This window comes from Paramormyrops kingsleyae, chromosome 1 (genome assembly GCF_048594095.1).
Source record: "Paramormyrops kingsleyae isolate MSU_618 chromosome 1, PKINGS_0.4, whole genome shotgun sequence".
In the NCBI taxonomy this organism is placed as follows: domain Eukaryota; kingdom Metazoa; phylum Chordata; class Actinopteri; order Osteoglossiformes; family Mormyridae; genus Paramormyrops; species Paramormyrops kingsleyae.
The window spans coordinates 32,271,344-32,295,851 of NC_132797.1; the positions used below are offsets into that span (position 1 = coordinate 32,271,344).

General features: G+C 45.9%; 2 protein-coding genes across 10 annotated transcripts; one reads left to right on the forward strand and one right to left on the reverse strand.

Annotated features, from left to right (window-relative positions):
- Nucleotides 1-334: 334 nt before the first annotated feature.
- wdr37 (WD repeat domain 37) lies at nucleotides 335-20,638 on the reverse strand. 5 transcript variants are annotated; one of them, XM_072713829.1, is made up of 15 exons: nucleotides 20,487-20,638; nucleotides 17,936-18,122; nucleotides 15,017-15,113; nucleotides 13,882-13,977; nucleotides 13,104-13,168; nucleotides 12,895-12,918; nucleotides 11,117-11,252; nucleotides 10,894-10,965; nucleotides 10,720-10,764; nucleotides 10,273-10,349; nucleotides 9,722-9,956; nucleotides 8,863-9,004; nucleotides 4,575-4,709; nucleotides 4,152-4,266; nucleotides 335-2,682 (listed from the first exon to the last, which is right to left on the reverse strand). In XM_072713829.1, exons 2-15 carry the CDS (start codon nucleotides 18,080-18,082, stop codon nucleotides 2,551-2,553), a joined length of 1,518 nt encoding a protein of 505 aa, XP_072569930.1. In that variant the 5' UTR covers nucleotides 18,083-18,122; nucleotides 20,487-20,638; the 3' UTR covers nucleotides 335-2,550. The 5 variants fall into 5 exon arrangements, with proteins under 5 accessions (XP_072569930.1, XP_072569928.1, XP_072569929.1 ...); XM_072713827.1 differs by having other exon boundaries at nucleotides 12,775-12,918; XM_072713828.1 differs by lacking the exon at nucleotides 20,487-20,638 and adding an exon at nucleotides 18,301-18,430 and having other exon boundaries at nucleotides 12,775-12,918.
- Nucleotides 20,224-24,310, forward strand: idi1 (isopentenyl-diphosphate delta isomerase 1). 5 transcript variants are annotated; one of them, XM_023805784.2, is made up of 6 exons: nucleotides 20,704-21,040; nucleotides 21,483-21,714; nucleotides 22,006-22,178; nucleotides 22,270-22,362; nucleotides 23,208-23,338; nucleotides 23,757-24,310. In XM_023805784.2, exons 2-6 carry the CDS (start codon nucleotides 21,593-21,595, stop codon nucleotides 24,099-24,101), a joined length of 864 nt encoding a protein of 287 aa, XP_023661552.1. In that variant the 5' UTR covers nucleotides 20,704-21,040; nucleotides 21,483-21,592; the 3' UTR covers nucleotides 24,102-24,310. The 5 variants fall into 5 exon arrangements, with proteins under 5 accessions (XP_023661555.1, XP_023661552.1, XP_023661556.1 ...); XM_023805786.2 differs by lacking the exon at nucleotides 20,704-21,040 and adding an exon at nucleotides 21,073-21,227; XM_023805787.2 differs by lacking the exons at nucleotides 20,704-21,040; nucleotides 21,483-21,714 and adding an exon at nucleotides 20,224-20,469.
- Nucleotides 24,311-24,508: the final 198 nt, after the last annotated feature.

Genomic DNA, 24,508 nt, shown 5'->3' on the forward strand with positions numbered 1-24,508 from the left:
AAAATATTTAACAGCTCACTTCTTAGGATTTTATGATAAAAATTAAAAACACATTGTTGAACAATAACAAGAACTGCCATTCGGCCTTTTTAGGTGGTTAATTTCCTGTTATTTCCCATTAGCGCCGTTCGGTCGATCTCGGAATATGAAAGGACTCCGATCGCTTGGTAATTATCGCACAGCGATAACTCACTCGCATGTTTTTACAAGGATTGCAACGGCATAGCTTCTGACCAGGTGAGGCTATAGACACAGAAGCAGGAAAGGCGACACATAATTAGCGTATGGGCTTCGCAGAGCCGTAGGCGTGAGAGAAAACTCGGGGACAAGCGAATGAAATGAAACACTTTATTTCGCTGGAGCGTTTGTGCTTTTTATGGAGGCGGGCACAGCGCGCGGTGTCACGGGCAAGGAAACAACCCGCAGCATCGCTCAATCCCATCGGCTCCGTGGCTCCTCCAGTCCCACGCTTCCGCGGTTTAAACTGTAATGTTGTTTTTCTCATCCTTGTGTCCCTCCAGTCTGTCATTCTGTGATCTCAGCACGACTCGGAAAGTCGTTCCAAAGTCCATGTTTAATATCAAGCAAAGCAGAAGATGCAATTCGATAAAACAAACAAACAAAAAAAAAAACAAGAAAAATACATTTAAAAATACTTTGAAGTGTTTGAATTTTAAATATTGGCACGAAAACCCCGCTGATGCACCCAAATCCACACATATATAATTATTACAGTATAAGAATGTGTTTTACACAAACCAAAGCTTAACACTGTAATTGACCAATCAGGCTAGCGAGAGAAAAGTCAGAAATACTTAAGACCTTCCACGAAAGGCAGTTCAAACTCATTAAAAGCCATATGACCCTTTTTAACATGTGATGAAAGTATTAAGGGGGAAAATAGTTTAGAACTACACAAAATCAGCTATAACAAAGAGCATGTTGGTATTCTGTTAGAATGAACCAATCTGAATTGGGTCACAAAAACACAGCCCCCCATCTGGTCCTAATTGCTTAATTGAAGATCTTTCTTGGATGCTTCTGGATGGAGACAATTCAGCCAAGCTGAAACAGAAGCACACTCTGTCCCCCGAATCTGGACTTATACACAAAGGCGTTGGACACTGACACATTCAAAACTGCCCAACAGACACAGCTGTGTTAAAAAGGCTCAATTAAACGTCACACGTTACATTTTTAACAATGTTTTTATATAGCAAAGGTTAAAGTGGTAGTTCGGTCAAGTATATTGCAGACAGTCTAAAATCTCCTAGGACATTACACATTTAGGATTTTTTCACTGGGTGTGGCAGCTTTTTGACTGAAGGCTCAACAAAGGACACATTATCCAGTATGAAAATCAAGAAGCCAGCTGATTTTGTCAGCTGAAATTTCAAATGAAAACCAAAAGCCTGTCTCGCAGGTGCCCCCTACTGGGGTGGAGGACTACTCTGGCAGCGTGACTTTGCACCACCGATATGCTAAACTGTCATATTCCCACAGTCTGCAGGCAGACATTTGTTATGAGAGTTTATTGGCACGCCCTATTTTTGTGAAACTAATTTAGGGCTGTTTCAGTGAAAGTTGCACTAGTAACATGATGGATTTACATCAAACATCAAGTTTCTTCTAGATTCCAGACTCAGAAGACATTTGACAGTGTTTTGAATATAATAAACCAATTTACATTGAGTCATAAGGAAGATTAAAACAAATAACAGCCATGTGACTGTAAAAACTAGCTTAATCCATACAAATTTAAAATACTTACCCATACCACCCCAACGTAAAAATCCCGACAGAAGGATCTGCTCCACAACCTAACAGAAGGGCACTGAAATTTTCAAAACATCGTCTGAGGATAATTTACAGTTTATGCAAATCCTACATCTACAGTTACCAACTAAGGTTTGGCATGAACGTCACAGGTGTGTAAAAAGTATTAATGTACAAATTCCACAGTGCAGCTAGACGTAATAATGAACCAACCTTGGAATACACTAAATGTAACAGCGGACGCTTGAAAAGGTATACGTCACCCAAATCAGATAAGACTGTTATAGCTGCACTACAAATTCGCAGAGCGGAAATCGAGGCTGAATGTTGCCCTCCAGCGTTGGGTATGACATCCCCATGGCAGCAAGCCTGGTATAGGTGGTATATCGGAGTCAACGAGTTTCTGAAAATGCCATCCATCCGCATCACGGAGATCGGTCTTTTTTTTGTGTCTGTTTGGCTCCATCGTCACCAGATCGTCGCTAATCTTTTTCAAGCAGAGTTCGAGCATAAATCTAGAGAGCTAGCCAAGCACAAAACGTCATGTGCGTCTGGGTGCGAGCTGGTCGAAAAGCCGTCTTGACCACTGACAGACACACATATACACTCTGCAGACACGCAACACACGCCAACCCCCTTGTCCTTGGGGGTGGTTTCACATTATCTATAGTGTGTGTAATTGGAACTTGGGGGTCTTGAGGATGTGTGCGTGTTGGACATGGGTGGGGGGGGAAACATGGCGGCAGGGCAGCAGTCGTCATGATGGGAGGCGGCTCACTTCTCCTGCAGCAGTGCGGGGATGTTGATGTTCCAGCCGATTGCTTGCCGGTCAAAGCCGCAGGTGAACAGGTTGCAGTAGGGGTTGTCCTCGCTCCAAGCGGAGCAGCACACCATCCGACGGTGGCCCTGCGGGGACACAAAGCATGCGGCCATCCCAGACCACAAATCAGGGAATCTTCCCCCCAGAAACTTTACTTAAGTCTCAGTACTCAAAAGTCTATGAAACTCATTTCCTGCACAAGACCATGTGGTAAGAATGAAACATTTCTCCACAAACTTGCTGTAGAAACGGTTAAATGTGGAAACAGTTACAGAGAAATGAGAGCCGTTGGAGTGTTTTTTAAAGAACTAAAAGCTTGTGCTCCCTCTTGCATTGCTAGCTTCATGCGGCGCTGCTAATTAACCCATCTGCACTTAGTGTGCAGCTGACGCTTGATTCTGACTCGCAGTCACGCACACGGACCGCATCCAGCACCCAAGCGCGGTGCCTTCCTGCCGCCCCATCGCTAACGGGGCACCGACTTCACCAAATCCCGGTCCCTGCTGAGCTCAGCGTGGGGGACAGCATCAAGGCAGAGAGGGAGCAAATCCCCTCCTGCCCCTAAACCCTGCAACTGCTAAAGTCTGATATCGGGGCACCACACAGGACGCAGAAGGCCTCCATTCACAGTGTGAGGGCTTTCATACTTACCCTTAAAGGAATCGCCACTCCTCATTTATTTTTAGCCTGTTTGAGTACCTGCTAGCTTTAGCGTTTCCAGCCTAGGCACTGGTTTTTACCATTCTGCACCCTACTCACTGTCTGTGACCCAGCCCAAGTCCAACGGGACCCACAAAATATCAGGTTTAGGGCCAGGTATGGGTCACGTTTTAATGTTGGGCTTGGGTCGGTTTTTTGTGAGTATTTTTTCTTTCCTTTTTATTGCTAGTACTGTACGGGCCAGGTTGGTTCAGGTTCCAGTAGGGGCCAGGTTGGGTTCAGGTTCCAGTAGAGGCCAGGTTGGGTTCAGGTTCCAGTAGGGGCCAGGCTCAGGTTTTTTGTAGACCCATTCAGGACCCTATTGTTTATACCACCTGCAATTGTCTGATGCTGCTTTGCAATAAGGAGGCAGGTTTGATCCGAGTCACAGAAAAAGGTCTGGGCAGAGATACAAGTCATGAGCCCGAGCCTCACCTGTCACCTATAGTCCCGCCCCCAATTCCCATCTCTCATTCACAGCACCACCCATCAGTCCCACAAGATCTGGCTGCAGAACACTGGGCAACCTCCACTGTCAGCCAGAAATCACATGACCACTTGGGCCGGACGTGACCTTACGCAAACTCCAGGAAGCAGAGGCGGTACCTCCACCAGGAGTCGCTCTTAAAATACACCCAACCCAAATGCCCCACCCCTCATCCATGGCCCCACCCCTCATCCATGGCCCCACCCCTCATCCCCTGTTCCACCCTCCAAAGCCAACAAACCTACCTGGGAAAAGATACCAGCCATGAGCTCAGCTTAAACCAAAGGCTGCACAACTCGCCAGCCCCACCCCTCAAACAAAGCCCCAGCCATCAATCCCAGCCCCCCCCCCCCCCCAAAGCCTACATACCTGCCGGTTGCTACGTGGGAGCCTTGCCAGCCGTACCCCTGCCATGTCGAACAAACGGACTTGCCGATTGTCGTGAGGAAGAGCAATGATTCTTTGGCTCACGGAAACACTTATCCTGGAAACAGCAATAACAGTGTTTATTGCCTCACTACACAGAAGATCAGTGAGAGGAAGGAGTTGATCGGAGACGCAGTCTGATCTGTCCCAGCAGCTCAGACTAATGCTCTGCAGGCACAGAGCTTTTCTACGGCTTTGAGGAGCTAAATTTAATGTACCAAATATGGATGAATAATTTTTCTTAACAATATGAATAAATGCTGCCACATTTATGGACATCCATGGGCCCAGGAAGAGCCCGGGGCCCTGAGCACACGCTTGGATGTGTTAAATAGGTCTAGCGCTCCATCGATCCGGCGCACTGACCTATTAACAGCAGAGTCGGTGCGGATGGTTGCTATGGGAGACCGCATGTTCTTCAGGTCCCACACCTTCACGGTGCGGTCGTCGCTGCCGGACACCACGTTGTCACCCACCGTGAAGACAGCAGACGTCACCGTGCTGGAAGAGAGAGGTGGTGGTCAGGAATGACATGGTCGTGGAGAGGCAGTAACTGAGGCGTGGCCAGGGAGAGAGGCAAGGTCAGGAAGAGGCAGTGACTGAGGCCCGGTCAGGGAGAGAGATACTGTAACTGAGGCCCGGTCAGGGAGAGACTGTAACTGAGGCCCGGTCAGGGAGAGACTGTGACTAAGGTGCGGTCAGGGAGAGATGCGTGGTCAGAGAGAGACTGTGACTGAGGTGCTTTCAGGGAGAGAGGCAAGGTCAGGGAGAGACTGTGACTGAGGCACGGTCAGAGAGAGAGGCAAGGTCAGGGAGAGACTGTGACTGAGGCACGGTCAGAGAGAGAGGCAAGGTCAGGGAGAGACTGTGACTGAGGCACGGTCAGAGAGAGAGAGGCAAGGTCAGGGAGAGACTATGACTGAGACACGGTCAGAGAGAGAGGCAAGGTCAGGGAGAGACTGTGACTAAGGTGCGGTCAGGGAGAGGTGCGTGGTCAGAGAGAGACTGTGACTGAGGTGCTTTCAGGGAGAGAGGCAAGGTCAGGGAGAGACTGTGACTGAGGCACGGTCAGAGAGAGAGGCAAGGTCAGGGAGAGACCGTGACTGAGGCACGGTCAGAGAGAGAGAGAGGCAAGGTCAGGGAGAGACTATGACTGAGGCACGGTCAGAGAGAGAGAGGCAAGGTCAGGGAGAGACTATGACTGAGGCACGGTCAGAGAGAGAGAGGCCAGGTCAGGGAGAGACTATGACTGAGGCACGGTCAGAGAGAGAGAGGCAAGGTCAGGGAGAGACTATGACTGAGGTGCAGTCAGGGAGAGGCGCCGTCAGCCACGTCACCTCCCAATGACCCAGCACAAACATTCAACAAAGCACGTGAGAGTCACGAGAATCTAGTCGCAAGCGACACAAGCTTCTGATAACTTCCATTTTCCGTAACAATCCTCCATCATTCATTCTTCTGAGCATCCTGACAAATTATACATTTCAATTTGAAAATATAAAATACCCCATGTCATGACGTGGCTGCTGAACTGTTCCTTTCTTCATCACCACTTCAGTGCATATGGCACTGAAGTATACCAAACCATAGTACTATATACCAAACTATAGTACTGTATACCAAACCATAGTACTATATACCAAACCATAGTACTATATACCAAACCATAGAACTATGTGGGGTGCTCCACAAACGTAATTTAATAAACATAATAAAAGTTTATAATGATTACTAACTTTTGGGTGTCACAAAACATCTCTTATTGATGTTTTAGCTGAATTATTAATCTGCTTAAACAAATTGTGGGCGTGAATAAATGTCTGTATAGTACCAAAAAACTAGCGTCTGGCTAAATGCTTTGCCTGTCATCTGAAGCCCTGGTAATTATTGTGCATGCGCGAAATAATATCGATATGATATTGTGCAGCCCTAGTACAAACCGTATGTGACCTAGTGCATAGCTGGTATCAAGCCCCCACCTCATTTTCTTTACATTTTTGTTCACCCATTAATCAAAGGATTCATTCACCAAAGTGTTATCAAAAAAAGAAAAAAAAACAGTATTTGTTTTCTACAAGACAGCAAAATTATAACATGTTACTATTTTCCACACAAAGGATGCTCCACAGGAGCAGGCTGGGCGGGGCGGGGCCCGAGGTTTGTAGGCTGCCCGAATCGCCCTCTCCAGCTCATTTCCCCAGAAGCACGGCAGGGCCGACCTCCCCCCACCCCACCCCCCGATCGCCAAGGCCAGGCACATTACTTTAATGGACTTTAATAATTCCCATTTATAACGTCCGTTGGCACCGTCGCCGCAAATGGGAATTTGATTCCGTGTTCTGCTCCGGCTGCTGATTAAGATTAGCAGTGTCCCGGCCAGCCGGGACCCACTCAGGACGGCCACCTTAATTTAAATTGACGTTAAATTAAGGTTTAATTAGGACTAAACTCCGCGGCATTAACGGCGCGGGCGTGCACACCATGGCGGGCCCCACCCTGAGCCTGACACCCACCGTGACAGTGCTTTCCGACACCGGCCCACCTCCGGGGAACGGCCCAGGACTTAATAGATTAAAAGCTTGATTAAAATCTTATTACGATTTGGATTTTTTAAAAAATGTTCCGTTCCTCAGGAACTCGCTGATGAGCAAGGTCAAGACTCGTTAGGGAAGGGGAAGCTGGCCGCACATGTGTAATAAAAGCGCGATGGGTAACTGTACAGGAGTGAGCAGGGCTGGAAGAGGAATTACTGCAGAGATAGACTCTGCTGAAGCTGGACCAGTGTTCTGTCAGTTTTTGCTACCTTGTCAGATTTTGCTACCATTGACAGAAGATGCTACAATGACATGAAGAACTTCATTTTCACGCTGTGAAATATTAAAAACAAACAGTATAATCTTACTTTTATAAATATTTGTATTTCATGCAAGTACAGCCGACTCTTGAAAATGGACGTATCCATATATTATTGTGATTCAAATTTACAATTGTGAAGCCATTTTAAACGAAAAAGGCAGTTCGTGTTCAGTATCAGTGTAACACAGAAATTTTAAATTGGCTGAATTATGTAGCTTGATAAAGTTAGTAACTAACTAGCTAGCTAACACCGGAGAAGACTGGGTCTCCGTCTGTTGCACAGGCAACAGAAGACAGAAAATAAGCTACTAACCCCACGCGCACAAACACACGCACAACGCAGCAGGATCCAAAAACACTGCCTGGAATCATAATGCAAGTGTCCAGTGTTTCAATGAAAACAAATATCAGATGCCTATTAAAATAAATGAGCAAACTGACTATTCTGGTGGATGTGATACAAACATACCCCGATATGACCCAACAGCACTGAGCACTGCCCTGCTGGGCCCTGGCCACCTGCAGCGCTGAGGTCGGCCCATATCGTTAGGTCTCCCTGGGGCCGAGTGCGACAGGAAACCCACTCAGGCCTGTCCTGCCCCGCTCCGTCATCTACCTGCCAGACTCGGGCCGCACCCCCGCTCTGCCTACTGACAACCGACCCCTCTGGGGGGTCCCGTCTCCAGGATTAACAGACACCCTCCCGCTGGGAACGTCAGTACAAACACCACGCTCGGACAAACAAGACGCTGGAAACTTCCGGCCTTTTTTCCCCCAAACGACCCAATTCATCAATGAAACGTGACAGAGCACTAATCTCACAAATCTGCTGCAGCCAGATGCCCATATCGATGGCAAGTTGCTGGCTTTGCCTTCCTTTACGGCGCAGTTTGTACTTCACTCCAAAACCATAAAATTTTAACATGTTCAAGGTGATATAGCCCTTTCGTACCACCGGTAATCACTTTTAGTTCAGTAGTAACAAACCTGCTCAGATGCAGGAAAATTAATCATGGCAGAGTGATTTACCGGGAAAACACCACTCATTGTTCACAAGACAGAAGGACGTCAAAGATATGGTGGGATAAAGTTGGACATGTGACACACAAATGGACAACAATGACTGACCTAACTTTGGCAGGCAGGAGAGTCTGGACTTTGCCGACAGAACACAGCTAATCCCATTATGGCGATTGTCTATTGGAAAGTATTACTCTGGGATCTGTAAGAATTACACATGTTGAAGAGTAACATAATGAACAGCGTGTAATCCCTATTAATCAAAGGATTCCACACCAAGTTTAGCACTAACAAGGGTATAGTGAAGTTTCCAGGGATCCAGTGTCTAACAGAAAACCCAAAACATGACAGGAAGCCGGTGAGCGAAAATGCACATTAAAGAGGATTAATGTGACAAGACTGATAAATTAAAGCACCGGCTGATTATTTAGCAGCGAAACTGGAAAGCTGCGTTAAATAATGAGTAACAAGCGAACGCTTTCGCTCAGAGGGACGCATCTGAGTGAAATTTATGGCCTGAAATCAGCAAGGCTGAGGTGCAAAAGAAAGTACAAGAGGGAACACGAACAACTGCTTCTTTTGTCAAGCCGAAGTGTTGCACTGCCATCTGTTGGCTGGGCAAGTAATTACACTTTATGAAAGTGTTTAATAAAATTATTTAATAAAAATCATATGAATGTTTCCCAGTACTGTTTCAACTCAAATACGAGACTTAACCTGTTTGTAGAGGTCCTGTTAAGGAAGAACAGGGAAGGAGGTGAGGGATTGGGTCACTCACTCAGTATGGCCCTGAAAGACGTTGACGGAGTGTATGGACGGGTCCCTGAAGTCCCACAGGCGGAAGGTGGTGTCCCGCGATGACGTCACCACCAGCCGCTGCGTCGGGTGCGTGCAGCAGTGCGTCAGCTCCTGGTCATGACCTACGGTAACCCCAAGGATGCACGTCAAGTCGGACAAGAGCAGGGACAAGGACAAATCCGGTAGAAAATGCTGCTCACCCGCTAGAAGTGAGATTACCAGGTGCCGCAAGTCACCGTTTGGCTAATCCCATTTCCTGATCCATATTTCACAGGCTCCCATTGGCCTATCGCAGCAATAACTGACAGCTCATAGTAAAATCCCGCCCATTCCTGGCTGTTGCTGCTAGCCACAGACCCAGGGTCAGGCGTCCTCGGGAGTCACGGCCTGACAAGATCGTCAGCGTGCTTAATTAGGGCCTGATTTACAGCAGACAGACTGTCCACATAATTACTCAAAGGAAAGCGATTAAACGGCAGCCCGTGGTATAGCCTAGGGGGCGGGGGTCACATCCCCCAGGCCCCTTACGTCATTTACTAGAAATGAAAGGGGGCTTTCAGATACTTGAAGGGATGGAAGACCCCATAACACACACACACACAGGCCAATTTAGCTAAAACATAGTTTAACATTGAAGCTTAAATCCTGCTATGGGATGCAGTAACAGTAGCTTGATGCCCTGACTGACACAGAGAGGATTGCAGGTTAAAAGTTTAAGGTTAAAGGGCTAGGGACCCTGAAGCAGGCACACCCCCCACCATTCACATGTATGCTAAGTTAGCGCTGTTAGCGGTTAGATCACATTGATCCCCCCCCCCCCCCCCAGACAGGACACTCACCGGTCAGCGAGTGCACCAGCTCAGATGTCTCTACGTCGTAGAGGTTGGCGGCCCGGTCCCAGGATGCCGTCACCGCCTGCTTGCCACCCACCAGCCAGTCGGCAGCGATGACCACACCCTGGTGACTCTTAAGCACGGTGGAGGCAACTCGCACCGACGGGCACTCGCTGGGGCCCTCGGGCTCCCCGTCGGCGTCGTCCTTGTCTGAGAAGTCCACGTCGTCCTCACAGGGGACCTGGCGCGGGGGGTGAGGGTCACCCCTTAGTGCAGGGACCACTAATGAATGCGTGTTCACCGAGGGGAGGGAGGGGTGGGCTGTTTGCAAAGCATCTATGTGGGACCCCAAGTGGAGACAGACCACAGGCTGAAACCTTCTGGTAAAACGGTCCCTCACACATCTGTGCTCCCCAGTACTCTGGGTTAGCCATATTGGGTTAGCCTCTCATGCTAAGAGCACCTCACGACGGTGGCACCCCCTTTCAGTTAAGATCCCACATGCAGCGTGGAACAACAAGTCCCTCCAGCAGGGGGCGACGGCGGCCAGCACTCACGCTGATGTCGGCCACAGGCTGTGGCGCTGGCAGTTGGACCACAAACCTCCAGATGTGGGCTGTCTGGTCACCAGAGGCTGTGAGGAGACATGGGAACAGCCAATGAGCACAGCATGAGTCAGATAGCTGGAGACACACAGAGCTGGGAGAGCCACGTTTGTGTGTGAACAGGCTGAGCGACCTCACGGAGATGCAGTCAGTCTATGTGTGTGTGTGTATGTGTGTGTGTGTGTGTGTGTGTCGTCACCATGCCACTTCCACGAAGGCCTCACTATAAACACGACACGACAGAAATTGCCTGGTTGATAAGCTTTGATCATCATGAAGTCGAACCACTGGAACATTCACACTCTCATCTGCATATTAGTTCTTGTATTTCACTGCCCCCCCCCCCCACACACACACACACACACACACACACACTCCCACTCTACAGGGCTGACCCACCTGTGAGGGCCATTTGCTCCGTAGGGTGAAACTTGATGGAATTAACTGCAAAAAGAAAAAAAAAGGCCTCAGTATCATTCCTACATGATGAATTGTGCGTCTCCTCACAGACAGGAACGAGCGGGAAACCGGGTTAAAGCCAGAACATCTTCATCATCATCAGCATCAGCTCACCTGACCCAGCATGGCCGACGTACTTCAGGAGACACTTGCCCGTCTCGATGCTCCACAGCATGGCATTGTGATCTGCTCAAAAGAGACTCTCTCAGACAAACACTCACAGAGACACACCCATGTTCACCGTGATCACTGTGAATCGCCCACACCAGGCTGCCCCCACCCCCTGAGTCACATGGTCTCACAACGTCTCACACGCCACCAGACTGGCGCCACATACCGGCAGAGGCTGTGCCCAGGATGACCGGGGCAGCACGGCTGACACTGAGGTCCCAGATGCCATCCCTGTGGCCCACGTACTCTTTTGCCAGCTGGCAAAGTGCCCTGGAGGTGGTGGCTTTGAAACTGGACACAATCTGGGCAGAAGAAGGACCAGGAAGAGCATGAGGAGATCTGAAGACGAAGAGGGCAGCGCGTGGACACCTGTGCTATTCTGCGATAACACGAGTCAGACTCGAGTTATCTAAAATAAATAAAAAAATAAAAATCTGACTCTAAAAGTCAGGATGCAACGGTAAAGGAGCGAATACTGAACACGTAGAAAGTATCTCAGTAAGTAAATACAATTCAAGGTCTGAAGCGTGTTTTACACCTGTACCCGAAGAGCACAGGGTGAGTTATTTCATGAATAGGATATCTGTATGACATTTATAATCGCTAACAAAAGCACAAAATATGAGAAGTTCATGCATCTTTGAAAATGAACAAGGCTTAAAAGGAGAGAGAAGCAGGAAGCAGCGTTACGGATCAAACCTACGCACGACAGCAACAAGCGGGTAAGTCTGTTAGACCTTGCAAAGCTCGGCGGAATGTTCCACCAATCCAAATGGCCGGGAGATACGGGCTCCTTAGACCCCCTGTTTTTACACCAGTGGAAAGTGCTTCCTTTTCCCTTGGTGTTGCAGGTTTATTCGAGAGCTAAACCAAACTGAGCAATTTAGGAACACCCACAGAGAAATACAGGCTTATGTTGGCATGTGACTGATCAAGTCACATCCGACTGCATTTATGGCCAAAGTCCATAGTAAATAATACACAGTGTTCGAGAGACGCCTGAAACGGACATAGTTAGACATTAGCAGGTGTATCGCGCAGTGTAACAGGTGTCAGGGAATGGGCAGCCCACTCTCCATATCCAGATTGTAACACAGATGATGTTTATATTGGTGTAAAACTATGATGCTATGCTTGTCAGCGTGTCAGCTTGGCCATTTCAAAAGCTCTCCTAAAGCCACCCCAGTATCTGCAGCAACCATACAATACACCTTGTATGACTAATCAATAGCTAATTTTTTTTAAGCAAATAAATAAATTAAGTGTACTGGTTAAAAATGTAAAATATACATGGAATGGACAGTACTGTGTATGTAGCGGACAGCTACAATATCGAGATATGCCCGAATTGACTTGCTTCTGGTGGTCCCGGTCCCAAATGCGGGTGAAAGTCGACGCAGGGCTGTACTGCAGAATAGTACAGTGACTATAGCTACTCTTAGCTCAAGTGTAAAAAAAAAACAAACAAAACCATGCCACTATCTTTACTTAGAGAAGATGATGGACAGGTAATTAACAAAGAATCACAAAGTGCTTGCACACACCCGGGCATTTATCCAGCCACAGCACTTTAGCGCCGGTTCAGGGTTATTGAGCTGTCTGAGCCAGGCACGCCAGTCAAGGCCGCCCTTGGCCTGTAATGTCACAAACTGGGCAGAGAGTGTGTGTTTGTGTGTGTGGGCGTGTACCATTAATGCTGAAAGCCTCAGTTAGTCAGCTTTGGATAAAAATAAACAACGCGCAGCTCCATCCCAGTAAAAGTGAAGAGTTGTTAGTAGTCAAATCCGCGAGTGTGAACGGGTGGTCTTTGTGGCGATGGCATACCAACCCCATCGACGGGCTGTTCATGCATACTGGGACACACGGGGGAAGCAAAGCCGTTACCCATGAGTCTCCACCCCACAACTCCCAGTTTCCCACATTGAAGTTGCAAGGTCCACCTACTTTGCCAGGAAAAGAATGTGATCGCTAGATCGTGAGTGGAGAGAGAGAGAATTTTAATTCCAGGGTGACCATGGAACAGGGCCAGAAGTCAGACAGACAGCCAGATAGATAGACAGACAGACGGACGGATGAAGGATTCAATACTGTAGCCTTATGGATGTACTCTCTGAGACACACATCAGATCCAGGCAGGACACCGGCGTCTATACCTTGCTTGTAGATGCCTTGTAGGTGGTCTTCAGCTTCTGAGACAGCTGACTGGTACTGTGGCTGGCTGAGTCCAGAGGGATCAGAGAAGCGGATGTCAAATTTAGTAAGAAAGAAGAACACTCTGTGGTCATTTTTTTATTCACAGTTCTTCGACTGACGCAAGTATCCCGTTCCAACAAACACTTACGCAAGTCAAATTTTAAATAAGTCAGATTTACCTTCACAAAGCATTCAGGACACCTTATAGCAAAGAACACAGAGGTCAAAAATATCAGTAATACCTGCTAAAGACATATTGTATAAATGAAAAGATAATGTGAAAAATTGAGGTGTATGTTGCGTTTTTTGCATTAGCACTTCCGTAGACTCTTTTCTTTGCGCAAGTCTTCATTTACTTAAGTCGGTATTTATTAAAGTCGAGAAGTGCCTGTACAGTCATCCACCCGACTTACGTCCTGTTGAGTAATGCCTCTAAAAGTGGTATAATATTTACAGAGAGATGTCCGAAGCAGATGTGGTGGACATTAGTGGACATATGTTACCATATCTGCAGCATGCAGCAAGAACTAAAACAAACTTACTGCACTCAGCCAGTACATATCTAACTTATAATACTGCACATATATGCAGCTGACAGCAATGATGAACAGATACTGTATGTAGCCTTTATTGTTATTATGTTAGTAACAGTAAATTGAAAAAAACCAGTACATTCTGTATAAGTGTTGGACCATTGAGCTTTAATGGGGGTGGGGACACGTCCTATGGTCTCCTCACCTTTGGCCTTCAGTGGTCCTTTGCTCAGGTCGCCACCATCAACGGTCTGTCCATCTGCAGCCAACCGCTCATTCAGAGTATCGATTTCTCGGCGAACTTCAAAATGGAGGGAAAAGAATATTGTCTGGCAAGTATAATTAAAGACACAATGCAAACAGTCAACCTTCCAAATATAACTGGAGATGAAGCCCCATTTACATAAAGAGTTTGACTCTATTGTAGAGATGCACCAGTTGTATCAACCAACTATTGGTGTCGGCCGATACAGCAACAAAAAATGGTTAAAGAAACGAGACAATATTACAGCCGATAATTCCCTTTAAAATGGTTACCGATATTATTTTGCACATCCGAATACTACACATTTAGAAAAATGCCTGCAGCATGGAATTAACGTTAGAAAATGCAATTTTTGAAACGCTGCTCTGCTAAAATTTCACAAGAAGGATCTACTAACAAACATTACCACAACAAAATTGATTGGTCACCTTAAGGCGAAACGGTAAAGAGTATGAAGAGTTTCTGAAAAACATTGCAGAGTATATCACACTTGATGCTCAGTCCTTCTCCATTTAAATGTTATAAATATATAATGTGTATAGTTATAGTGCTCTGCAGTGATGGACAAAATGACGCTTCCTGAACCATTAGCTGTATTTTTGACCCCACTAGATGGCGCTCTCTGTACGAAAAAAAAAAGAACACAAAGAATGACCCGAAGAAAACCAAGGGCACCATTTAGTGGGTTAAAAAAATACAGCAAATTGTTCATTGTTTTGTCCACCCCTAGAGCTCTGGGACTGTTGTATGCCACAGTTGGCGTTTGCTTACTAAAAAACAAAAACTTTCATATTTTTGGAATGTAATTTATTTTATTATTTATTTGGGTAGAATGTCCCTTTAAACTTATTTAAGTAGAACCTCCCAAAAAATTGGTATCGGCCAGAAATTTCCTTATTGATGCATCACTACTCAACGGTCATTATATGTGGATATTGAAAAAGCAGCATCACCCAGCATTAAATGAAACACAAACACCTTGTATAAAGGCAGGAGACCAAACAGGACCCAGGACCCATCACCACACAGGACCCACCACCCAACATGCCAATGATGTCAGCAATACGTGACTCACGTTCCAAATTCTCTATGTAGAGATTCTCAAATTCCCGCTCAATCTGCCCAAAGAGATCCAGCAGGTTGCTCCTTATGGATGAGGGCAACTTGGACTCCTGAGAACACACGCAGACGGCAAGCACGTTAAACCACAAACCTCAGCCGGACACCGCAGGGGACACGCTTACATGCAAACTTCCCAAAAACAAGAAAGCTTACTGATCAGGCCGAGATTTGAGATCATACCACGAATCACAGGTACCTCATAATTTCCCATAAGCCCAGGGTGACGGTGAAGGAATACCTGCAACACCCATGTTGCCATTAGCTACCAGCTTGCTCCATAGTTTCTAGTTAGTCGCAAAGGGCAGTTCTACATTTACATTTATTTTATTTAGCAAACCCTTTGGTCCAAAGTGACATGCAAGTTAAGCAAACAGTATATTAAGTTCTAACATCAAGTTCTCTGGGGCATCCTTTGAGCCCTTTTTTGAACAGAGGGCACCTTCTAGTGGGTTCAGAAAATACAGCAAGCGGTTCATGATGCTTCATTAGTGATCTCAAAATGTCTCACAGTATATCTACTGTATATCTTAGTATTATATACCGAGAAGCATCGCAGCAACATTCCGGTGTTTAACTGTGATAAGAATGCCTTAGTTATTGTGAATTTGGATAGACTCTTTTGTGTTATCTGGAGAATACAGTGTATTATAATGGAATAACACACTGCAGTTCATATATAAATCGATATGCACAATTTTCAGTTTAGATCTAAAATACAGAAATACTTAACTGTGCTGGAACAAGAGTAATAATGCACAATGTGAAAATAAAAGTATTTCCCCATATTACTGTGAGTGGGGAAAAAAAAAATACGTAGAAAAACAGCAGCATCATCACCAGATTCACTCTCATTCACAAGATAACAAAGGCGTGTTATAATGTTCACATTTCAGTTTGAATCGTTCCTCCAGCGGCTGGGAAGGTTAGAAAAGCAATATGGAGTTGAAGGAGCTGAAACGGTCCATTAGAAGGACTTTGTTAAATGACAGGAAGGTTACAGATGGTGCATTAGCCAAGGTTAAAGTTAATGTCACTGATGTCACCAAAACAGGAACAAGAGGAGCACGGGGGGGTCTGATAAACTGCCACCCCAAGACAACCAAGAACTTACCTCCATCTTCAGGAGCGAAACAGCCCAGAAACATAATATTCTGCCAGATATCGATGCTGGCTTTATAAATAGACTCCACAGCACATCCCAGAGGGCTGAGAGAACTCAAGAGCCAGAAAACTAAGGAAACTAACTGGTTACTGTTAATCGATGCACGGCACCACACTGGGACTAAATGCTCTAATCACATGTAAACACAAACTGAAAATGGTAATTAGCAAGCAACAGACGGCCTCTTATTCTCACAACGCTACTCGATCACATGGCCCAAAGTGAGGGTCGCCTTGGATACGGAGCATAATAAGCGCATTCAGTGGGCGGAAGAGCCCGGCAGCCGGCTCCCATTGGCCGGGCCATCGTCACGGATACAGCACGACAATGGATCAACAGGTACAAGGGCGACGGAGCCGGTGACAGGATGCACCGCTTCAGCCTGACACATTTATTAAAGATTGATGAAGTGGGAGACGGCCAACTAGCCGAAGGATCAACAGGCATGTTAGACGACGGTACAGATTAACGGATGTGAGTGAGACAAGGGCCGCCATGCACTGAGAAATTACTGCGAACATTTCGCAAAATCAAATATGTGGTAATAGGACACAGTTCTAAACAGCAGTCACAAGACTAAAATGTTGGGGGAAACAAAAGTGATACTGTGCACGAGAAATTCAACTTCTTTATTTAGCAGCAGTGTCTTCTGTTATTCTTGTTAATATCATTAAATCCCAGAAGCTAGTGGGGGGGGATATTTACCTTTCAAGGTGTAGATTTCAGTAAAGTACCATGCTGTCATTTTCCTGGATTAGACCAGAAATTGGAAAAATATGGCAACATTAGCAGTTTACTGTGATATGCTCAACCTGTACATTTATACCTACGCTAACGACGATGTTCATTTCTAGTACTAAATTTATTGGGTAAAGACTCGTCACCGAGACATAAAGCATCACGCTTTTCCTCAGCACTGACGTTCATGCAGCTGCAAAGTCTGAAGTGCCCGGGGCTCTGTTCATTAATCACACTCAGGTAGGATAATTAACAGGTCTACCGCTCAGAAGCCAAACGGAACATTCCGGACTCAGCTTGGGTTCATGTAAGCCTGGCCTGTATATCCTCTGCTACACAGAGTCGGCACCGCCAACTGAGGTACGCTACGGTGCTTGAGCGATAAATCACGGGCACCAGGAGACCGGCCCTGCTTCTCTTCGGTCGCCCACATGCGGCACAGCAGACACAGCAACCAGCAGGACAGGCAGCCGAACAGTGATCCATCTTAGAGGGCTCAGGCCTCGGAGTCCCGTCAAACAGGCCGCTGAAGCACCTTAACGGTAACCGGTTACTTATGAGGACGACTATGAACTGTAGAGTCTGAAATACACGAAGGGGGCATTTGCACAGCGTGTACACAGCTCCCACTCTACACAGTGACCAGCCCAAGGGGCAAGTCACAGAGACTAACTAAACCATCTTCCCAGAAAAGGCCCATTGGGGTGTAAGGGGGCTGAAGTTTGTCAGAGATTCACCACCAGAACCTCACACAAAACACAAATAAAGGCACACGGATAAATATGTTCCATTATTAAAAATATTATCACACCTCTGCACACGCTTTCATGCATGAAATAGTGATGAGTAATTCCAGCTGTATAGCTAATCTCTCACCATAACCCTGTTATGACACTGAACAACAGGCAGGAGGCGTCGGATGTGCAGCGAGGCCATCGAGGACTGTCGCGTGCTGAGCCACGGGCCACTTACCTGCCCCTCCAGTAGGTCGCGCTGCATCCCCACGCGGTCCTGCTCCGTGCTGTTTGTGCGCCGGATCGACAGGCTGTGGGACTTGCGCTTCTGCTTAGCTTGTCGGCCAGCCGCGCTGACCCCGCCACTACCGCTCTCCACGGGCATCACTGCGCGGCCGCGTCGTCCGCCAGCGGCTTACCTGGAACTGCGCAGGCAGAGTCTCTCAGCCGCTGCGTGTCCTAGCCCACCAACCCCCACCCCCCCCGATCCACCAGGCTGACCACAGGACACAAACCCACGACAAGGGGAAACTGAAGACAGATGCAGAAACAGAAGCACGAACAATGACTATTTCAAATTTGACACGTACACCAGTAACTCACGTTTTCACTCATTTAACGCAGAAAATCTATCATAAAGACGGGGAAATGCAGAGGACCTTTCACACCGGGTGACCGCAGCTAAATGGCTGCCCTAGCTACACTTACAAATTTATATCTACATTTATAAAGTCGACTGGCTCTGATTCTCCGCTATTTAAAGATCTACCCTGAGCATCTCAGAGCCCTTCTGCAAACGTCACTTTCATGTCAGAGTCCATGGTGTCATTTTTTTCTCTCTCATGTTCCTGGAACTTTAACTCAATGTCTGTTTTTACGCTCTGGCTGGAACAGGATTCATGCTGGACATATTTCTATTTTGAGACAGTATTATTAATAAAATGTGATAATAAAGGAGTGATGAATGATACACTGTATGGACAAAAGTATTGGGACACCTGGCCGTATCAAGGTATGCATACAAAGACATTTTGGACAATTCTATGCTTCCAACTTTCTGAGAACAGTTTGGGGAAGGCCCTTTTCTGTTCCAGTGTGACTGTGCTCCACTGCATAAAGACATGGTTGGATGAGTTTCCTGTGGAAGCACTTGGCTGACCTACACAGAGCCCTGACCTTAACCCCATCAAATACCTTTGGGATGAAATAGAATGGAGATTGTGAGCCAGGTCTTCACGTGCAACATCAGTGCCTGACCTCACAAATGCTCTTCTGGATGTATGGCCAAAATTTCCACAGACATACTCCAAAATCTTGTGGAAAACCTTCCCAGAAGAGTGGCAGCTGTTATAGCTGCAAAGGGGGGGCAACTCCATATTGATGCCAATGGATTTAGAATGGGATGCCATAAAAGTTCCTGTAAGCGTCATGCCCAGGAGTCCCAAAACCTTTGTTGATTTGGTGCATTTTAAGCAAATCAGATGTTTTTCTGATTACTAAACTCATATGGGTGATTCAACTATCCAAAGCAGCTCAATAAAGATCAGAAAAGTACAGTGATACAGGTCTCTTTCTCAAAATCCATAAATAAAATTCATATTTAACTATTCACTGCAGAAAAAATGTGAAATGGTTGCCTTGCCAATGGATAGCAAAAATTCTCACACAGACAGTGATGTCTTTGTGACAGATTAAACCCCACCCAACTTTTATCTGATTGGTGGAAGCACAAGGCATGTCACCAAAGGCCCAGCAAAGAACAGATACTTCAGAATGTGAGAGCATCTACATCCCCTTAAACAGAGCCATTCTGTAGCTCCAGAAATAGCCATAGCCAAAAAAAGTATTACCTCTACAGCTAGTGACAACAAATTCAGATTTAATACTGCACCATTGGTGATGACAAACACTCCAATGATTCGCTATAAGTTTTTTCCAGGAAAAAAGCATTTTATGAGAAAAACTGAATTATGGCTGATTGACTGACATCAAATCTTTTCCCCTTTTTGTTAGTTCTACACTGTAATTTCTCTGTGGACCTGTTAGTGTGTACCTCACTAATATTATTACTAATACTGTTATTATATTGTAAGCAGTCAGCCGAATGCTATCCACTGTCTGCTGAGAGTTACAAGACAAACAGATGTTATGAAACCTTTAATGGTTTAATGCATGTCATCTTCTACTGCTGTATTTGTGTAATTGGCGGTTCTGTGCGGAAAAAGCCACAGCTGTTAGATTATATCAGATTTATATCAAAGATATGACTCCCTGTACAATTATTGGAAAGCTTTCGTAACAAAAAAGGATACTGTTGCACGTGTGTGTGTGTGTGTGTGTGTGTGTGTGTGTGTGTGTGTATCAACTTTTGACAATAGAAGCATAGTCCTACTTTAATCTACCTACACAACAGGCGCGGTCACAACAATAAGGCGTGAACAAAACACGACAAAGAGCACAAAAACTGTTTAAACTCAGATCTGGATAAACCTATTCAGAAACTGAATCCAGCGGACCGGCGCAGACTGCAGTCAGGCACAATGACAGACCCACCGGAGGGCGGGGGGTGACGGCGGACTGCGCTGCGAGCCCCGACGACCCGCATCGCGTACCGGGACGGCATGCAGCACCGCCAACCGGCAGGACAGCCGCGGCCCCCGAAACCTCGCACGGCCGCGAATAGAGGATCGACGGTGTGCCGCGACGCACAACCGGGCGTTTAAAAGGCCGGAGCTGCTACCCCGGCACCCACAGCCCACAGGCCCCCACAAGGTAAAGCGGGTACTCACATCTGTGCAGCCTGGTTAATGTCAGTCCCCTCCGCAAAAGGCTACGAGCAAGAAATCACACACTCCGTCAGGGTGACCATTTTTCAGGAGCGAGAAAAGCGCCACCGCAGGCTTGGGATCGGGTTTCGGTTCTATGCTGTCAAAATGGCATGATGCCCTCCCAGCATACGGGCAACGGCGTCACCGCGCCATTTCATTGGACGGCTCATCAGCAGGCTGCTCTACGTTCCCATTGGCCTATTATCAAAAGGAGGCAGATTTTGCCCATTTCTATTGGCCTGTTATCATAAGGAGGCGGGCTTTGCCTGTTTGCATTGGCCTGTTGTCATAAGGAGGCGGGCTTTCCCTGTTTGCATTGGCCTATTGTAATAAAGAGGCGGGCTTTCCCTGTTTGTATTGGTTTGTCATTATAGTATTTATTTGTCATTTATTTTTTATCCATTTGGAATGCGAAACCCCAGACAGTATAGAATCAGTGCATGGATGCCAGTGGATCACATTATCTGAATAGTGTGGATTAAACGGCGTTCATTAACGGCGTAGACGGTTATAGGGTGTGTACGTATTTGTTGAAAACAACATGCTATTTATCATAAAAGGGAGGAGCATGCACTGAAGTTCATGCAGCCCAGAAACTACAGCTGATTATCCAAATTACATCTGCAGCAAACCAGGAAGAAAACGAATCTAAACCGCTCTTATGCCTTTGTAATATATGTGACTATAGGATTCGTTTAATAGGTAAAAGAAGAACAGTTATTTTTAAAGGGAATTAAATGCACCCTGTAATATTTCGATGCGAGGCGCAATCTCGAAAATTTCTATTCCGGCCAATCACTGTTCTAGTACTGAATGTACGTCATTGGGAGCTGGACCATATCCGCTCTGCAGTTTCCGATTTCCATGTTGGAATCGGGTTTATAGTTATACGTCTGATGCTTTTTGGGGAGCCAAGGGTGTTAATATTGTGTTTATTTACGCCCGAAAACCAAACAGTCTCGACAAGGTTCCTGTCCCAGCCGTCCGTCAGTAGCTGTGGTGCCATGGCGCGTCGGTAGCCTCCCTCCCTGCGATTGGTGTCACTCGAGAGGCTGGGAGGTCTGGCCATGTGGCGCTGCCTGTTGGCGATACGAAGGACCGTGTCCCGTGAGGGACAGTCTTTTATTACTGCTGGTGCAGGCAAGCGTATGCCGCATTTAATAACCGCTCCTGTGAAATCTTTTTGCAGGTACGCACGTTATATACAACATATATAACTTTGATGTACTGGATGAGAATTGAATATCAAAGAATTGAATATGAAAAGGGTGGATCATTTGTTTGAGGTTATATTACTTTGTGCTGGTGATAGTGTAGTAATGCCTATCCCTCCAAGTACAACACTAATGTGTATTGCACACTTAACAACAACATAACTCAACCAAAATGCTGGTGCCGTCAACATATTAGATAAATTACAGCTGTAGTACCTGTGGTGATCCTTGCGTGAGCAAATGACTGCTGTTTTCTCACTCTACAGTGAATCCATTAAGCTAAGAGCATCATCCAGGATGCCAGAGATCAGCATGGATGGTCTGGATGAGAAGCAGGTGCAGCTCCTTTCGGAGATGTGCATCTTGGTGAACGAGGATGACCACAGGATCGGCGCTGATACCAAGAAAAACTGCCACCTGAACTCCAACATCGATAAAGGTGTGTCACACTCTGGGAATCCCCCTCTCTCTGTGATCATACCAACCGCCTCACCCCGGAGCTTAACTAACGGAAAGCTTTCCTCCTTTAGGGTTACTGCACAGGGCGTTTAGCGTCTTCCTGTTCAATTCTGAGGGGAAGCTGCTCCTGCAGCAAAGATCAGACTCCAAGATAACCTTTCCAGGTGGGCTGCATGTCTTCATTGAATGGTATTCACCTCTGACCCAAACACACCGTCCAATCACATTAAAGTACTGTGTCAGCGACTGGACACCATTACTGTAAATAAAGTAAACCATCCATTTAACAGGTCTGCAACAACAGCCACCGTCATTCCCTTCCATAGAATCTTTGTTGTCATTTGAACTAATTGCACACTTGTGTTTGTGTGTGTGTGTGTGTGTATACAATTTTAGGCCATATATTCACTTGTTATTGTTGTCCTCATTGCACTACTGAAATATATGCTTAGCGCATACTCATGCATATATAATAATAATATAAATATGTTTACAGAGTATGCTGTTGTATACCATAAGCACAGTCACTTTCTCTACCTCTTCTGTTTCTCTTAATTTCTTATTTTGTGTTTTTGGTTCTTAACATGCTTGCATGTTACTAGTTTGTCTTCTTTCCCTTAATATTCACATGTACCTCAATGCATTGAGGGAGAATAGCACACATTGAGTTTGTTGTAACTTATTAGAATTACAATAAATGCATTCTGTTCTATTCTATTCTATTCTAGTCATTTGTGTTGGGCCACGTATAATATTCAGTTATCCACCCATTTTTATAACTAAATCATTCGAAAAATATTTCTTCTACAAAAATGGAACATATGCATTTGTTTTTATGTCCTAAAGAGATCCTTCGGTCCATCTTTCAGCCTTTGGCATCTGAAAGCCCAGCTGGACTGTAGCCTGCAGGATGTTTGAGCTGCTTTTCTTCCACCTGACAGACAGGGGGCGTCTGATCTTCCATTGCCTCCTGGGTATGATGGTGTTAAGACCCCTCTTTCTGCTGTAGGTTGCTTTACCAACACTTGCTGTAGTCACCCTCTTCATACACTCAGTGAGATGGAGGAGACCGATGCGATTGGGGTGAGGAGAGCAGCACAGAGGAGGCTGGGAGCAGAATTTGGGATCCCCGTGGAGCAGGTAGACAAACGGCCTGTGCGTGGCTGTTGCTCCAACAGGCAGACAGAAAGCTGAATAATGAAATAGCAAATTGGGCGAGACCGGTAACTTGTCCCTGAAATTTTGTGTCTGTTGACGTTTCGGTAGCTAGAAACTTGTGGAGTCAATGTACATTTTTGAATAGGAAATGTAACTGGAATAGATAGATATATGGATACTTTATTAATTCTGATGGAAATTGCCGGTTTACACTAGCACAACACACATATAGGCGGTAAAAGAAGACATTTAACCATTAGATATCAACAATAAACAATAACAATGCTAACTATAAAGAACTTGACTAATGCAACTTCAAATGTATACATTTTCTACCTTCACAAGAGGTAGAAAGTGTTCAGGTTTTGACTGATGATCCATCACTGGTGTTTTGTTTTAGGTTCCTCCAGAGGAGATGACTTACCTGACCCGGATACACTACAAGGCCCAGTCCAACGGGATCTGGGGTGAGCACGAGATTGATTATATTCTCCTCATGCAGAAGGACGTCGATCTGAACCCAAACCCTAACGAGATCAAAAGCCACCGTTACGTAACCAGGGAGCAGCTGGAAGGGATGCTGGGAGCTGCCAGAAGAGGGGAAGTAGAGATCACACCGTGGTTTGGCCTCATAGCCGAGGCCTTCCTCTTCAAGTGGTGGGGGAACCTGCAGTCCCTGGGAAGCTTTGTAGATCACGGGAAGATCCATCGAATGGGAGTCAGTAATGTGGGTAATCAGCTGTAAACATGAAAGCGTTAATGGTGCTTGTGTTCCTCTAGGAAACAACATCTGAAATATGTTGGTTAGACGGCTTGTTTTTGCTGTTTGGGATCACTATAAAGGCAGGTAGCACAGAGATGTTTAATCACCAAAGTGTACGTTTAAATTAAAAAGAGAGTGAACTTTTTCTAAAATGAAATTGTAAATCCTGAATAAATGATATTGTGACTTTATTAAGGGGCTCATATTGCATTTCTTGGCATGCAAGGTTAACAGCCGCAACTGGATTTAATCAGTAATTGTTTCCAGTCAGAATAACAAACCAGAAAAGATTTAGATATTTTTTGTTTTTGTATTTATGAAATATTCTGTTTCTGATTTACTTTCTAAATAAGTTGCTTTTTTATATTTAAATAAATATTGTGCATGAT